Source organism: Haplochromis burtoni, unplaced genomic scaffold (genome assembly GCF_018398535.1).
Source record: "Haplochromis burtoni strain Fernald_Lab_line unplaced genomic scaffold, NCSU_Asbu1 Contig_72, whole genome shotgun sequence".
NCBI lineage: Eukaryota > Metazoa > Chordata > Actinopteri > Cichliformes > Cichlidae > Haplochromis > Haplochromis burtoni.
The window spans coordinates 36782-53437 of NW_024582433.1; the positions used below are offsets into that span (position 1 = coordinate 36782).

General features: G+C 40.0%; 2 protein-coding genes across 4 annotated transcripts in view; both read left to right on the forward strand.

Moving 5' to 3' along the window:
• pdlim5b (PDZ and LIM domain 5b) overlaps positions 1–15357 on the forward strand; it is a 34669-nt gene extending 19312 nt beyond the window's left edge. The window contains exons 4-13 of one of the 2 annotated variants that reach the window (XM_042221676.1): positions 5313–5349; positions 7010–7032; positions 8300–8454; positions 9259–9286; positions 11585–11748; positions 12996–13176; positions 13362–13542; positions 13910–14030; positions 14104–14219; positions 14331–15357. In XM_042221676.1, coding sequence (XP_042077610.1) covers positions 5313–5349; positions 7010–7032; positions 8300–8454; positions 9259–9286; positions 11585–11748; positions 12996–13176; positions 13362–13542; positions 13910–14030; positions 14104–14219; positions 14331–14420 — 1096 coding nt within the window. In that variant the 3' untranslated portion in view covers positions 14421–15357. Of the gene's footprint in view, positions 1–5312; positions 5350–5670; positions 6189–7009; positions 7033–8299; positions 8455–9258; positions 9287–11584; positions 11749–12995; positions 13177–13361; positions 13543–13909; positions 14031–14103; positions 14220–14330 lie in introns of both variants that reach the window. The other variant, XM_042221675.1, reaches the window with a different exon arrangement.
• A 104-nt stretch (positions 15358–15461) lies between these two features.
• Positions 15462–16656, forward strand: part of bmpr1bb (bone morphogenetic protein receptor, type IBb) — a 57372-nt gene continuing 56177 nt past the window's right edge. For both annotated transcript variants that reach the window (XM_005941563.3, XM_042221678.1), the window contains exon 1: positions 15462–15906. The gene's annotated coding sequence lies outside the window, so the exon portion shown is untranslated. The remainder of the gene's footprint in view (positions 15907–16656) is intronic.

Below are 16656 nucleotides of genomic sequence, written 5' to 3' on the forward strand. Positions count from 1 at the left end.
CTGCAGCCTGTGCTTTAGCTGCAGTCTGTGTTTTTAGCTAAACAGTAGTCACCTGCTAGGCTGCTCTGGAGTCTGTCTGCAGACGCATCTATATATAGCCAATGTACACCCAACCTGTCTTACGCTGTTTATATCACAGGGAGATACAGAACAATCCAATGCAGTCCAAAGCCCTCACTTACTGCTGGCTTAGTCAGATGTGGTGTGGTGGTTGGAAGAAACGTAAGAAAGGATGAGGTTTTATTAAATTGCTTGGACACTGCTTTCAAAAAATACATTAACTAGAATCTGTTTATTCTGTTGTGGGTTCAGTGATTCATCCTTAAGGAAAATTCATTTTCCAGCATAAATCAACCTGGTCTGGATGTGACTTGGGTTTGCTGAATATAATCAAACTGAAATCTGAATATCTTGTTATGATGCTGTAGTTCACTTTTTTTGCATATTGCAATTTTCTTGCCAAGACAAGCGCACGCGATCAGTGAGTATCACTTTCACGTGTGGAGGAGCTGTAATATTCAGAGTGATGCACGTGCGAATGGTATGAATGTCCTCTATCAATCTAACACACGTGACAGCTGATACGGACAAGAGCGCAGGGTTCTGGCTCGGCAAATATACACACACCGGACGTGCAGAGACAGGAGATTACTATGTTAGTTAGTATCCAGGCAACTGACTAGTTACATGCTGATAAGCTTTACCTCAGTGAGCAGCATGTGTGTGTCACCTATTTAAACCTCCGTCCTCACTCTTGTCTGTTGTAACATTCACTATTTCCTCTTCAGAGACGCGCATTCATATTGAAATATGAAGGGGGAGGGCGCATGGACAGACAGGAAAAGCATTGTGCCAAACACATGCCGAGTTTTGCCATTGACCGGATAAGCTGGCTGCATAAAAACACAAATACAAAAAAAATGTTTTTTTCCACCACATCCCCTAATGTCTCATATCTGTTGAACTTAGTTGTTTTCTTTCCCTTTTTGTTTTTGTTCATCTTCTTTCTTCCATGTCTGACAAAACACATTGTGATTTCCACATCAGCTACAAAGTTCCAACAGTTTTGCACAAGTTAAACATAACAGGGCAGACTTCGTTCAGCAGAGGTTTTGGAATAATGTAACCTTTTGTATGCATGAATTATCCTCAGCCCTATCTTCCCATGTGTCATATCTGAGCTTTAATCAGACAGATGTTGCTATAGATTCTTTCCAACATCAGAAAATGCGTGTGAAACGCGTATGGGGAAAATTAACGGCCACTCCTCTGAGCAGTTTTTCCTCTCCATCAAAAAGTGGGTATGCGGGTCTGCAGGCTGGTAAGGCACATGTCTGTGTTGAGAAAGCTGTGTCTATTAGTCTCTCCATCATTCAGTCAAATGCCATATGCCAGACTGTTTCTCTTGGCCCTCAAAGAGACGCAGGCAGAGTGGAAATACGTCACATTGCTTTGCCCTCAGGCTGATTCCTCCTGTTGCCTCCTCATTCTCGTGTTCTGGATCTGTGGGTGTGTTGGTGTGTGACAGAGTGGGCACACTGAGAACTCTGTGTTGATGAAAACCATGCTCTGCTTTTTTTCCTCTGAAGAAATCTTTTTGGTGTCTAATTTAGAAGTCAACCAGATGTAATATTTATTATTCATCATTTCATTTGGTGCATAATCTAGAATCTAGAATTTTGTGCACATAACATGTAAATCTTTGCCTGTGACACACGATTAGACAAATACTAAAGGTGGAACTATGTCTTCATGAGTATATACAGTAATACAAGTAGTGGTGCTTTGATACAGAAGGAAAACAGTCGAGTAATCTTATATAATATATAAAATAATAGTTAGTTTCCATAAATTATAATGAGAGAATACTTCTCAACAGAAACCAGCTTCATAATGAAAAGTAGAACATAGATAGTTGTCACGATACCCTTGACACTCTTAGGTCTGAATATCTAGTTAAACTGAGCTTAACCAACACATACAGCTGGACTTTGAACCTTAAATACACACTTGTGGGCCCGTTGTGTTACGCAGTGTCTGTCTCTTTGTCGTAGGAGAACAAAAGCAGGTCCAGCTAGGATAGCAGAGGGGCTGAGCGGACCAGATGTTCACGGGACCACCCTGTCAAGTGTTTGTTCAGTTTGCTCTGGGAAAAGGCTGACAGAGTGAATCCGCCCAGCTGCCCCAGTCTGCGACACTGATATCGGATACATGCTGCCTCATTTTAGGCTGGTTTCTGTTTTTCATGGACTGTGCTGTTTGATCTTTAGACCTTTTGCTGTTTTCCTTGGCACAGTGTGGTGTTTCCTTCATAAGCAACTATAGCCTAATGGTGCAATGGAATAGTACACTGGAAAATAAGCATACTGTATATTAACTGTTAAGTGGAAAACCGTCAATGCAAGTAAGGGCACAGATGACATCAACATCTGGTTGAAGGGTGGGGCTCTTTAATAACCTGGTTTTGGCTCAGTTATTGCACTTCAGCACAGTCAGAAAGGAAATGCGTGAATTTGTTGACTGTTTTCCTTATAAGGGATGGCAGCGAAAGGAAGCGAGCCAGAGGACATACCGTAGCTCCTGGTCCGGAACCAGCCTTGCTGACTCACTGTCTGTCTTTTTTGTTTTATCTTAATGAGGCATAAGAGGCACATTGTCTTCATGTTCAGACCAAATATAGGACACATTGTTAACGAATGCCTCTGTCTGTATTTGAATCTTAAGAGATCACTAAGCGTGTTTTGTGCTTGTCATTATTTATATATGCTGTTACAGTGGTGGTGGCTCAAGGTAGCCAAGCATCAAATTATGAAATTAAGAAGAAGGATATGTACAAGTAATCACTTTAGACTGCTCTAAGAGTCTTTGTATGATGTCAGTGAGAGCATATATCCCTCATATGATGATCGCAGCCGTACATCTCTGGTTTATGAGGGGCAGCCAATCACAAGAAAGTAATAGAAAGATGCATAAAACAGTTTCTTTCAGACAGAGAATGAGCTGAAGGGCTGCAGCAAGGCTCAGCATAAGATCAGTAAAGACTATTGTGAATTGTAAAACATGCAAGGTTATTGATGTAGACTCTAAAAATGTATATGCGTAAAGAAAAGAGCTTAGTAGGGTCCACTTTTAAAAGCCTTAAATTTACCTAACAAGGGCTTACAATTGGTTAGTTTTGTTTGACGCTAAGAACTGTGCTGGTTATGATATTTGTACATACATGATGCAGATTTCAATGTTTTCCTAAACATCTTGAGAAAAAGAGATTACTCTCTTCTCCCACAGCAGCTAAAATTATGGCAGCTGCTTTGGTCATAAGTACAAATCAAATCTATCCCACACTTCAACACCAGGCTGCAGAAGAAAACATGCTTTAAATTACAGTGAGTTCACACATACTGCAGGTTTTGCTTGTTGCTTCACTTACACGTGATATATATTTGTTGTTAATCACTGTGTTGAATATTTCCTCCTCCAGGCTGCTATTTCTTTGTATCTATTTGAATACATAAAAAGCATGTTTAGGTGCCAAAGACATTATGTTATCACACATTGTGATTATTATCATTAATACCTTTACTCTGAATTGGTGCAAAGTGATCTTTGTTTTTAAAGAATATCGTTTGGGTTTTGAAGAGTTTACAGCTTGGGCAGTAAATTACAAAACTTTTTTTAAGTTAAATTTTCCATGCAGCCATTAAGTTTCTACATTTAGGCCTGTATAAAATTCTGTGTAAGCCTTTGTTTAATTAAATTCCCCATGTTATGGTTTATTTGTTTCTCTGCATTAACTCTATTCAGCAGGTACACTGTAACCGCAAACTGTTCTCAAACCGTGTGCTGAAACATGACGTAATCTGATGTGCACTTCCCTAGAAATCTAACAACACACCACATCAACACAGTCTGTTACAGGTATAAATGTTTGCACTGGCGTCAGCCACGTGCGTAGGCTGCATAATAGGCTCTATATAGAGAAACTCTAAATTAGGGTTTAGCAGTAATCAAATTCAAATGTTATTTGTCACGTACACAGTCATACACAGTACGATATGTAGTGAAATGCTTGGACAACTGCTCGTGACCTAAAGAAAACAAAAAAGGAAAAGGCTATGAATAAGATAGGAAATAAATATGAAAAATTAAAAAGGGTAAATTTAACTGGAAAGAATAAGATAAAATATATAAATTAAAGTTGAAAATAAAATAACTGTACAACAAAATACACAATATAGAACTATATAAGAATGTATGAAGAAATATAAATAAATATATACACAATAACAGCAGCTGTACAAGTATTAACTGGAAATGAAGAATATAATGTCCAGTGTTGTGCAATCCACATTATGTCTTGTGCAGTGCAAATATGCTTAAAGTGATTTAAGTGATGAAGTGAAAACAATGTCCAGAATGTCCAGTGTGTGTGTAAGAACTATATGTGTGGGTCAGTACTGTGTGGTGGTGTGATTGAGAGACCGTATCGCCTGCGGGAAGAAGCTCCTCCTCAGTCTCTCTGTGTTGGTCTTCAGGGAGCGGAATCGCTTTCCTGACCTCAACAGAGAGAACAGTCTGTTGTTGGGATGGCTGAGGTCCTTCACGATCTTCCTGGCCTTGGTCCAGCACCGCCTGCTGTAGATTGAGTGCAGGTCAGGGAGCTCGGAGCGGATGGTGCGCTCAGCTGACCGCACAACCCTCTGTAGAGCTCGTCTGTCCTGCATGGTGCTGTTCCCGAACCAGGTTAAGATGTTTCCCGCCAGGATGCTCTCTATGGTGCACGAGTAAAAGTTCCTGAGCACCACGGAGGGTCATATTCAGCTTGTAAATATTCAGTAGCAGTCATATTCATGCTTGTAAATCGCGCTATTTTTAGTGAACTTTATGGTTGAGAGTTGTACATGAGATGTCTATACCGGATGTGCATTTTGCATTAAATTGAAGCATGTGGATAAAGTGCATATGTCTGTCCTTTGAAGTGATTCTCTTTTCCCACCGTGGCCTTTGTTGAAATTGATATTGATTATGCTTTTACACCTTCTCCAGAAATTCTTAGGAAATCCTCTCTAATCCTAAGAACAGGTCTGAGAATAGGGCCTTTGGAAAAAGACAGAGACGTGAAATATAAGACCGGTGTTCGGCAGCTCATAATGAAACCTATTAATTGTCCACAAGCAAATTAAGCCCCGACTTGAACCATGTTTTTCTATTACGTATACATTTAGTAGGTCTAGTGAAACCAAGTCAATTGCAAAATGATGCTGAAAAGATGTTTAATGAGCACTGATTAAATAATCTTCTTTCTGTCTTTTCAGGCCCTCTGCTGCCCCTTCTAAAGATGGAGTACCCAAGGTATGAAGGAAAATATTTGCTATATAAAATAGATTAGCTTAAGCTATTTTCATCTCTATTTATTTATGAAATAGTATAGGTTTACATGCAAGTAAGCATCCTCGCTGTGCCCTTCTGAGATTATGTTGATCCACAGTTTTGGTTTGGCATGTCCAATGGCCCAGAGCACCATTTTTAACCTATATGACACAAACAAAGTGTGTGAAAACAGTTTATTTACATGTTGTGCTGTGCTGTTGGGAATGCTGTTTCAGAGTACATGCATGGGATGTTTTGTTGTGAACTTGTTTGTGCATGTTGTTTGTCTTCACTTTCATGCAGGATGAACCTCAAGAAATCATTAAGCCTGTTCCAATCACTCACCCTTCCCCAAGCACCACATACACCAAGCCAATAAGTCAGGCCACTCCTGCATACAACAAGACCGCTCGTCCATTTGGCGGCAGCAGCAGTGGGGCTTCCTCCTCACCGGCTGCTCCTAAAGTCGCTTCTATACCCTCTGAGTCATCTGCTTTTACACCAGCTGCCCCTTCCCAACTGCCGCAACCTCCGTTTCCGCTGAGGTCGAGCCAGGCTGCCACAGACTCTGCTCCAGCCAGTTCAGTTCCCAAACCCAGCCCTGGTCGCTCCACCTTCACGTCCTCATCCACCTCTTCCTCCTCATCCAACTCCTCCTCTCCTGCCAGAATGACAACCACCTCCTCCCATCCTAACGTCCCACAGCCCTCTGTCTATAACACACCTATTAACCTTTACTCCAATGCCAATGCTTGTGAGGTGGCTGTCGGACAGAGGCGAGGTCTTTTGGAGAGCCAGGGAGTGTCAGAGCATGTTAATGGGTATGTACCATTTATCAATCTAAAAGGAACTAAAGGTGGAAACTATTATTTACAAATATAAACACAATATGTGCTTCAGTAAACCACAGACATCGTAGCGTCTCAAATTTCCTAAAATATTGCCTTGAATGAATATGAAATATCTTAATCTGATTTTCCGCTCTTACCTCACTGGCAGCGGGAGCTCGTTTACACTTTACAGCTGTCGAACAGATACTCTATCTAAACTGCAGTACTTGCATCAACATTTGTTTTTAATTAGCTTAAATCCTTGCAGCTATGTACTTCTAAAGACCACAGAGGAAGCAGTTTGGCTGGATTGGTCTTCATCAGCAGGTTTTTGGATCAGTAGCCGGGCTACAGTAGCCTGATCTACGTTTACCACTCATTCTTTTTTTCTGTCAAGTGAAAAAATATGTCATAGCGATATGATTTATGTTACCAGAGTGCATACATTGGTGAATTTCTTTTTTAGTATATAAACTATGGAAAATAACAGACATTGAGCGCCATGATACTGAAGTACAAAATCCTTTACATGTAAAACTGCTTTCTTTACCATCTCGTCAGCCTTTTCTTTGCCTGCAATCTTGGACTGTTGGCCTCTAGAAGTGTGTGTGTGTGTGTGTGTGTGTGTGTTGGTGTGTGTGTGTGTGTGTGTGTGTGTTAACCTGCATGTCTTCTTGTTGTGGTTTCTGTGGTTTCCTCAATGCACATTCTCTCAGAAGGGTGTTTTGAACTATACTTGTTCTTTCCGACTGGTCTATTTATGTTCCTTATGGGCTTCAATTATTTTCCATATACCCTTTCTTTACCCACAGGAGGAAGAAGAGACAGATACCAAGTTAGTGCAGTGAATGATAAAGTAGCTTTCTAACCATGTGGAATGTGATTATAGCCTTTACATCTCTCTACTTTATGATTACCGAAGGCATGCTGCTTGCACCTCTTTGACCTAATCCTCACAAACCTTATGTTTCTATTCATTAAATTACCATACTTGCTTATTTCAAGGTCCAAGGAACTGTGAAACCCTGTAAATAACCAATCTCTGATTCTAACCCCCACACGACACCCAGCAGGAGGTCACTTCATACTGTTAATTATTATTTTTTAGTAGCATCAGGCTCTGTGCTGGTTAATACCGTGTTTACACCCAGTGAAGTCTGGCCTGTCATCACACTGGGCCTCTTAAGTCACTCAGCTCTGCATCTGTCTGGCTCCATCTGTTTATTCAAGGCCAATCAAATCACAGCCAGTGTATTGTGTTTTGGTTGAGAATAGCCTGTTTTGTGCGCTTTTTGATCGCACCGTGTCTCCTCTCTCATGAAACAAACACATAGTGGAGCAGCTTACATAAACTTGGGCTTTTGACATTCAATTGACCCAAAGCTTAGACCAGTACTCGAACACTACACTTATTGTATTCCAGAGTGCGGTAAAATTAGTTTGGGTGGAAAAGACGAGCCCTTAATTCGAGAGCACATCACTCCCATCTTGTGGTGAATTGTGGTCATTGTCGTTTCTCAGTCACTCCCTGCTGTTAACATGCAGCCTGTGTGTTGAATTAAACTGTTTTTGGCTTCTCTTAACTCGTGTCATCAAGCATTAGACATTAAGCAGAGTTTTTAAGGACGTTTCATAGATTTTATTCACTGGCTGACTTTTACTCCAATAGTGAAATGTAGAAAAATCTGCGCAGTGCTTTAACTTTCAGATCATTTCTGTCCTTGTTCCTTTTCTCCTCTGTACATTCTCATTGCTCGCCTGCAGAACTTCACCTCCAGCTAGACCTCGGAGGTAAAAATCGAATAGCTTTTAGGTCACAGTGTGAAACCTGCATCTACAAGCTGCACCTTCTATTGATACTGACTCAGTACTGAGCTTTTTGCACATGTGTGCACAGCGTGTGTGTTGGTTGCCGTGATGGCAAGAGTGTTACACCTCAAGTGTGCATTTAAAATGGTTTGACTGTGTTAAATATTCGAACTTGTACTAAATTCATTATTTGTGTTATGTCGGGCAGAGATTATCCTCCTTGATGCATGTTTAAAGCACAAAAGTTTACCACGTCCTTAATATGATTTCTTCTTATTTGTTTAATTATAAAGGAAAGCCGCTGTGCAGCCTGAGAATCATTCATCCCCACTAAGTGATGCCAGCAAGAAGCGTCTGATTGAGGACACAGAGGACTGGCACCCACGGACAGGCACCTCCCAGTCACGCTCCTTCCGTATCCTGGCCCAGATGACTGGCACTGAGAACGGTGTGTACCAAAATAAAATGCTGAAACTAGCCGGACATTATTTCAGGAACCAGGAAATACTGTAAGGATCAGTTCAGTGTTAAATTCCAGTTTCTAAACCACTGCTTGTAATTGCAATTTAATTAATTGTATTATATTTATATTATATAGTATATTTCTACTTTCTTTAAAGCTAACTTCTAGTATAATATTTCAAATAACAGCATTTTTATACTCGGACTTCTATTGCTGGTGTAGATTATAGTGATTTTGCAGCTTCCTCAAATAATAGAAAAAAGCTTTCATCACCATATGATTGATTTATTATTTCATATTACAGTTTTGACTGTAAGTGACATTTGATGTTACATGAGCAGGCTGTGGTTTGGGCTTTTCCTCCAGCTCTAAGGGTAGTGCGTGCAAGTGTTTGTGGATCACTTCAGATGCATGATGACATTTACAGTGGCTCACTTCAGTGAAGTGAGATCAGATGTCTTTTCCCTCTAATTTTGTCAGGCACACTTACCAGACTGGTGTGAAACACATGTGATTTGTTGTGTGTGGTGTGTCTGCAGCTGAGCAACTGGAGAATAGTTCAGGAAGTCTTATCACAAAATGAGCCTAAAATAGGTTCGAGTAGAGGTAAAGCTACAACCTTTAGAAAGCTGAGCGTAAAACCTGGCCTTGCCTTCCTTCAGAAGCTGATAAACTTTATGTCCACAGCCCCTAAATTATGAAAGCATGTGTCTTCATATATGTTCACTGACTATTTAATCCACATTCAGCTTCATTTTCATTGGTTTTTTTGGTTATTTTCTGTTGCAGAACAAACCCCAGACAACAGTGGAAAGAAGTAAGTACTGTAATCTTACTTGGTGTATGTTTGAGGGTCACCCCCCCACCCCCCGTCTGGTTTCATTTTTCTCACTGTCTGGGTGCCTGCGTTTTGAGTACTTTTGCAGGAAGAAATGCATCTGCTTTGGCAGTTGTACTGTTATAAGAAGTTCTTGATCACAGAGGTTTTGGATTCAGAATTGGCCCTCAGAATAATTGTATAAGCATACGGACGAGCCTGTGATTTAAAGTAAAGCACTGATTTCCTGATCTTAACGCTCGAATTATTCTTAATTTGGAGAAGCCAGTTTCAAAGCTCTCGGGGGGGAAGATGGGTGAGTGGAGACAGCCACTGGCTTAGCGTAGGCCGTGATTTCTACGGCCTTTCTCATGTTGAAGTTGAGTTAATCCGCAGTAAACACAGTCTGCCCGCTGTACCAGAACCCCAACCAACCAGTGTGTCATTCACTCTGCGCGTTGTGGGTTGTTAAATGGTACGTGGGTAAAAGCACCTCTGCCAAGAAGAGATTCTTGCTCTCCTTCTGTTAGTGACATTTAATTCAGAGAACTTCTCTTAAGGGTGAAGTGACTATTACACATCTGCTTTGTTTAATAAATAAAAGTTTATAAAGAGTAGGTTTTCTATACTTCCTTAGTTCATGCCTTTGCTTCCTTGCTTGCATGTGTTATCTTTACTTAACTTACTTAACCTTTCAACCTTTCCCTGTTCTCTTCTTTTCTTTAATCCTTTCTCGTGGGGCAAATCAGATTGAACAAGTTGGACCCAGAAGTTATAGGACACAAGTACAACAAGCTGAGAGACTGGCATCATGGCGTTTCAGCACGAGTGCTAAATGTGTAGTAGAAAAGGGTTTGTTTTGCTTAATGCTTTATTTAATTTTGATTTTTGATTAAATTTACATTGTCGGCCTTTGCGCAGCAGCATAGTTGCACCCTTCATTTGGCAAACTCTTTTAAAATGTCCAATTCTAAAGTAACACGAAAACAAACTATGTTTCAAAAATAGTTTTAAAGTATATTTTTTCTGGTGACATGTAATTTAAATATGTAAATGATTCATGCATGGAAGTACATGTGTTTGACTGAACATGAAGCACAGCACGATTCTGTAGTGTATAGTATGTGTTTCTGCAGTGAGTTGTTCATATCTGAGCCTCCACTCTTAATCTTATTCCGTATCATTCTGAGCATTTTCTGTGTCTTTTTCTTGTATTTTGTACACTAACCTAAGTGATATTTGTCCACCTTGTATGATTTCAATAAACTTCTTTCTGTATTGCTCTTGATCTTTTTCCACTCTTTTCTTCTTTTATTCTTCTGTGATGGAAAAAGTCACTTTGCCAGTAAGAAATTTCCAGTTTTTGAATGTGTGTGATGTGAAAGAATTTTCTGTACATGAATTTAAATTTAAATTTCCAGTCATATAATACAAACTCCACAATTCTGCACCATGTAGGGCATTAGTTTAAGCACAACACAAATGCTAAATGCTCCAAACCAGTAAAATGACAAAACTTATGCTGCTCACACTCAATCAGTTGGAAGTAGCTACGCAGCCTCTTAATTCCTATGGAAGCAGTAAGGATGTTTTGTTTTCTGCAGAACTGTATTGCATTACATTATTCAAAATGGCATCCAGTTTGAAACCGTTAACTATTCTTCATGATGCTTGTCACTAGAAGAACTTCTCGGTGTAGTTTTACTTGGATTGTTTTTTATATGAGTTACTGGTCATTCAAACGGTAACATATTACAGACAGCATAAGACGGAGAAAACACATTGGATTATGATCAAAACTACAAATAAACATAAAACCTCAAGTCTGTTGTAACACATAGACCTAGTTGTTTGATAAGATTCAATGTGATCTGGCTGAAAAATAATCCAGATGTGCAAATTGTTAACCTGTTGGAGCAAAGCTGGTCTGCCGAGTGATCGCTAACTGGGATCCCTTGCCGTCTGTCACTGTCTCTCCAACGGTTTGCAAGTTTTCTTACATCAAGGTAGACGTGGTTAAAATGATTCCGTACACACATTCATTTTCAGTTCAAAGAAGACTGTTGATTATGCAAATGTGAGCCAGTGACTCATCATACTGCTAGTCATTAAAGCTCAAGGTGAAAACATGGTTCAGGTCTAACTATAGGTTAGGGCCAAACAAGTAGTAGTTATGGGTTTATACTGCATCAAAAAGTCAATGTAATGTCCTCTGAAGTCATGGAGAAATTACCGTGCACACATGCGTGCGTGTGTTTGTGTGTTGCTGAATTATGACATATGTATATCTGTTTTTAGTGAGTCTGTTGAGAAAACCAATCCCACTGTGCACACCTCACCTGCAGCGAAAACATACTCCAAACCTGCATTGGCACCCACAAATGGCAAGGTTGTCCCTGCTTCCTCATTTAAAAGTCCTGCAGCCCAGAACAAAGCCCCTTATCAGCCTGGAGCTCCATCAGGTAGAGTAACATCCTGTACAGAAATCCTCCCCTTTCTCTTCCTCCTTCTGTTGTTTACAGCCACTTACACGGTTCTGCTTCTGCCTTGAACATAGATCACGTGATGTAGTTGTTGTTTCTAGCCTACAGATGGCAGCACCCATTCATCTTATCTGACACCAAGCTATTTAAGATTATGAGCTCCATAACAGCCAGAGTTATTCAGTTAATGTGCTTAGATTATTGGCTTTTCCTAAGATCCCCTTAGCCAAATAGATTGTGAAAGTGATGTTTTATAGGTTTTAGAGGGTTTTATTCTGCTCTTTAAATACAGAAAACCCTGGCATGAAAACTTTAGGAAGTAATGCAAATTTTCTTTTTGTTGAAAGGAATCAGCCTGTGATCATTATTATCAATCCAGCTGTATGATAAAAGCATGCTGTCGCACATGAACAGATGCACTGTGCATCCAAAAGTATTTCCCTGGAAGCCTTTAAAAACGTCTGCTGAAAGGTTCCTCAGAGGGAGAGAGAGCAGGAGGCGACACAGTGAGGTCTTTGTTGACTGTTATTTATCAGATTAACAAGTGCCTGAGTTCAAGTAAACAAGCACATATCTGTGAAAGGGGGCTGAGTATGTGCCATGCATCATTCAGATTTGCAGTGTTTATAAGTTAAATTTATCATTTTCACAATTTAAATTTCTGCACATCATCATCATCATCATCATCATCATCATCACATCAGAATCATTTTTCATTGTGTTTGGATTAAAAGCTTTTCTATGCCTGTTTTCTAAAGCTGTGAGGAGGGCAGAGATAAAATCACAGCCACAAAAACAGACTGAGGTGAAAGAGCTGCTGCCTAAAAGGCAAATAGCATTTGCTACACGGGGAAATATTTTCCCCAGCTTTAAAAGTCTCACTGTCCTTTGTGTTTAAAGACCTAAAAATCTCTTCCAGTAAGAATCAGTTTCTGTTAAAAACCGTTCTGTTTTTCCAGGTGTCTTGGAATTTGTTTGCCTCAGTAGGAAAATCACAGTTGGGTGGCTCTGTCCAAGCCTGATCTGTCATGGTTCAGGCACTGAAGTCATTAAATAATTCCCATTCCTCATCCGACCACACACACCCCTAACCTCTTCTTTTCTGTTAACTGCATCTAGTAACTACTAGTTGTTTGTTCACTTTCATTTTGAAACATAAACCAGGACTTTATCTTTTTTCTTTTCTTTTTCTTCAGTCATCTGACCCATAGCTTTTTCTCATTTAGGTTTTCCTAAGGGTGGAGCACTTCCTTCATTTGGCAAAATCACCAATCCTGCTCCAAAAGGACCAGACCGCCCCACCCCGCGGCCACATCCTGAGGACCTCAACTCTCTGGTACAGCGTGCTGAGCACATCCCAGCTGGTACGCGCACCCCAATGTGCTGCAAGTGCAGCAATATCATCAGGTACGTCAGAAAAACTGCATTCAGCAAAGGAGCTTTGGAACAGTAAAACATTCTTCATCAGCTACATTTACATTTGAATAAGTCTAAAGGTCTGTACAGCCTACAGCTTATTATGCAGAATGTTTATGTAAAACTCCTCAAGTGGTGCTTTGCTTATGTTTATGATCTGTGCTCAATCCCACCAGGGGACCATTCCTTGTGGCCATGGGTATGGCATGGCACCCTGAGGAGTTCAACTGCGCTCACTGCCGCTCCTCCCTGGCAGACCATGGATTTGTGGAGGAGGGGAACAAGGTGTACTGTGTGCAGTGCTATGAGCAGTTCTTTGCTCCCACCTGCGCCCGCTGCCAGCAGAAGATTCTGGGGGTGGGTTAAAGTGTCTTTGTCCGCTTTAACTAGAAACTCATATTACCCTCCACTCTATTCCAGGAAATGAAGCAAACACTGATCAAATCCACTGAAGTGTGTGTGATTGCACATTTAAAAATATACAGCACATACTGTGTGTTGACATATATTCAAAAAAAGAGCTGTAATATGATTGTAGCACATATACATATGTAAGCTGTAGCTAACTTTCCTTAATATTGTTAACTGTGTACAATCATGTGTTTATAGCAGGAGCTGCTATCCATCTGCTAACACTGAAATAGTCACTTTATTTTAATTCATTTTGTCGTGATAAATACAAAAATGATTCAAAAGTGTTTAATTTGATATCTTTTCTCCACAGGAGATCATGAATGCCCTGAAACAGACCTGGCACGTGTCCTGTTTCGTCTGCTCGGCCTGCCACCTCCCAATCAGAGGCAACACGTTTCACATGGAGGACGGACAGCCATACTGTGAAAAAGGTTAAGCGATGTTTTGTAAAGAAAATAAAGACAATGTCTCGTTCAAACAGACTAACATTTGCTGTTCACTCAGACTACTACAACCTGTTTGGGACCAACTGTCATGGCTGCGACTTCCCCATTGAGGCAGGGGACAAGTTCTTGGAGGCTCTAGGATTCACCTGGCACGACACCTGTTTTGTGTGCACAGTATGTTCAGGAGATTAATTCTCTGTGCAACAAGAGCTGGAAATCCACATAAGTAAATACTGCCAATGACGCATTAAGTAAACCAACTATATTATGTTTTTCTCTCTACAGGTGTGCTCTACTAACCTGGAGGGTCAGGCATTCTTCTCCAAGAAAGACAAACCTTTGTGCAAGAAACACGCCCACACCGTCAACATCTGAGCTGACCTTCTGTGAATATACATAAGAGAGAGAGGGGGGCATCAGTTTGCAGCAACTTATATTTCAAGCAAATGTTAAATATGTTCTTGATTTAAACAAAAATAAATAAATAAACTGGATTACTGGCATTCTTTAATAATAATAATATTTGGTCAGAGATTCCACTGTAAGCTTCATTCTGTGCTCTAGTATTGGTATTAGCTATTATCATTAGTTATGTCACATAACTTTTAATAGAATATGCAAGAGTAAATTCAGTGCACTGTTGACTTCTTTGTCAGTTCTGTATCTACACCGATGCATTTTTAATACCCGTGTGGTGGTGGTGGTGTGCTGAAGATGAGAAAAAATTAGTTTACAGGGTTTAAAAATTAAGCTTATTTAACTTTAAATAATAATAAAAACAAAGTATATTTTAGACAGGGATCACTCAGTCTGGCAAAACAATGGGAAATATTATTAATAGTAATTTTTAGTAAAATCTTTAAATGATGTGCTGTTTAGTTATCACAGTGAAATGAAAAAACCAGGCAGTAACCTATTAAAATGTGCAATTTATATATTGTGCGTGCATTTTATTATTGATGCATCCAGGAGTATTTTGAAAAAACTTGCTAATGTCAAGTGAATAAAGTGGGGACATCCAGCTGTTTCTGTTCATGTTGTAAAGTCTATACTTCAGTAGTTAAATGTTTGAATGAGCATCCTTCCAGTGGTATTGAACCAGCTCCTGGCATTAAAACGCATTTTATTTTTCCTATTTTGTGCTAAACCATTCAATCACAGTTTTGTGGGATTTTCAGGTTACCAAAAAACAATTTTAAAATATATTTTCAAAAGTGGAGTTCTGCTGTCAGGTTTTGGTTTGTTTGTTTTGCACACTTTCTATGCATTCATTGAAATAAAACAGTCCAACATTGGCTGCCATGCATCATTTCAAAACCATGTTATTCCATTCTTTTGCACCGGACACTAGATCAAAACTGTTGTTGTTTATGCTCTGTTTATGAGACGTTAGATGGACAGAAAGCATTGAGACGAGTGTGTGATGTATCACTGCTTGATATGTGTCTGCTATAACTATTATTATGAGGGGAAGCTTAAGAGGCAGGCAGACGGGCACCATGCACTTAAACTTCAGTAAGAAATTTAAGTAGCTTACAAATGTCTGTATAAGAATTAAAGAAACTATACTTGGTCTTCTGTCTTGTAACTGCTATAGGCTATAAAGTGTGAGAGATTCAGGAATAACTGAAAACATATCCAGTGATATTCAAATAACTGCAGGAGCTCAGGTTATTGCCATTCTCCAAGACGTCAGAGGTGGGAGCTGTGGGACACGAGATTTAAGCAGCCTCCAAAAACTATCGGTAGTCTACACTTGGAAAACTCCAGACGTAGAGGCGCATGGGCACAAATAAGAGACCAGAGTAGATCTGAAATCAGGAACGGCTGGGATTTTATTGTGCAGCTTTAAGAAGAGACGGTAAGTATACTTTTGTTGTCTCTGTGGGAGCGCAGTTTCAGCTGCACTGGGAAGTACTCGTGCAGTGGATGTCCAGACTTTCGTCAGTGAAACCCGGAGGGGTCCGTGATTTGTTTTCCGTGCTGCTGTTCAAATGAATTCAGCCGAAATGCTTATTTGGCTCCCTACGAGGGGGGGTATTTAGTGGCAGCAGCTGCGGGCGATCTGCGCGACGCCGGACAGCGTTATTGGTGGAGTCTGTGACGGTGCTGATGATGCTTAAATTGATCGCGGCGGTACATCTTTGATGCCTGATCAGATGGACAATGGCCTCGGAGTTGCGTTATGATAAGAGACAGCTGTTTTAATCCACTGAGTAAAGTTGTTATCAAGGTCTCCCCTGTTAAATTCGACAATTTGGCCAATTTTGCGATAGATATTCAAAGTTGTTTTCATTGCATTGATTATGACGGTCATCTTCATCACCAGATAAGGTTAGCCCAGTAGTTCACTTATAATATATTATTGGTGCTTAATCTGACTTATTAAACTGATTACATATCAAAATCAAATTGGGTCAACTCCATCAGCTGATAAAGATCATATGATATAATCAAGGTCTATGTAATAATGTAATCACTGTGACTGATTTGATTTGCCACTGTTGTACTTATTGGTCAGCTGGGATGTAGATAATGCAGGGGGAATAAAATACGTAGATTTACACTGCCTCTATGACTAGAGGTAGATTGAAGGTATTAACAGTTCAAT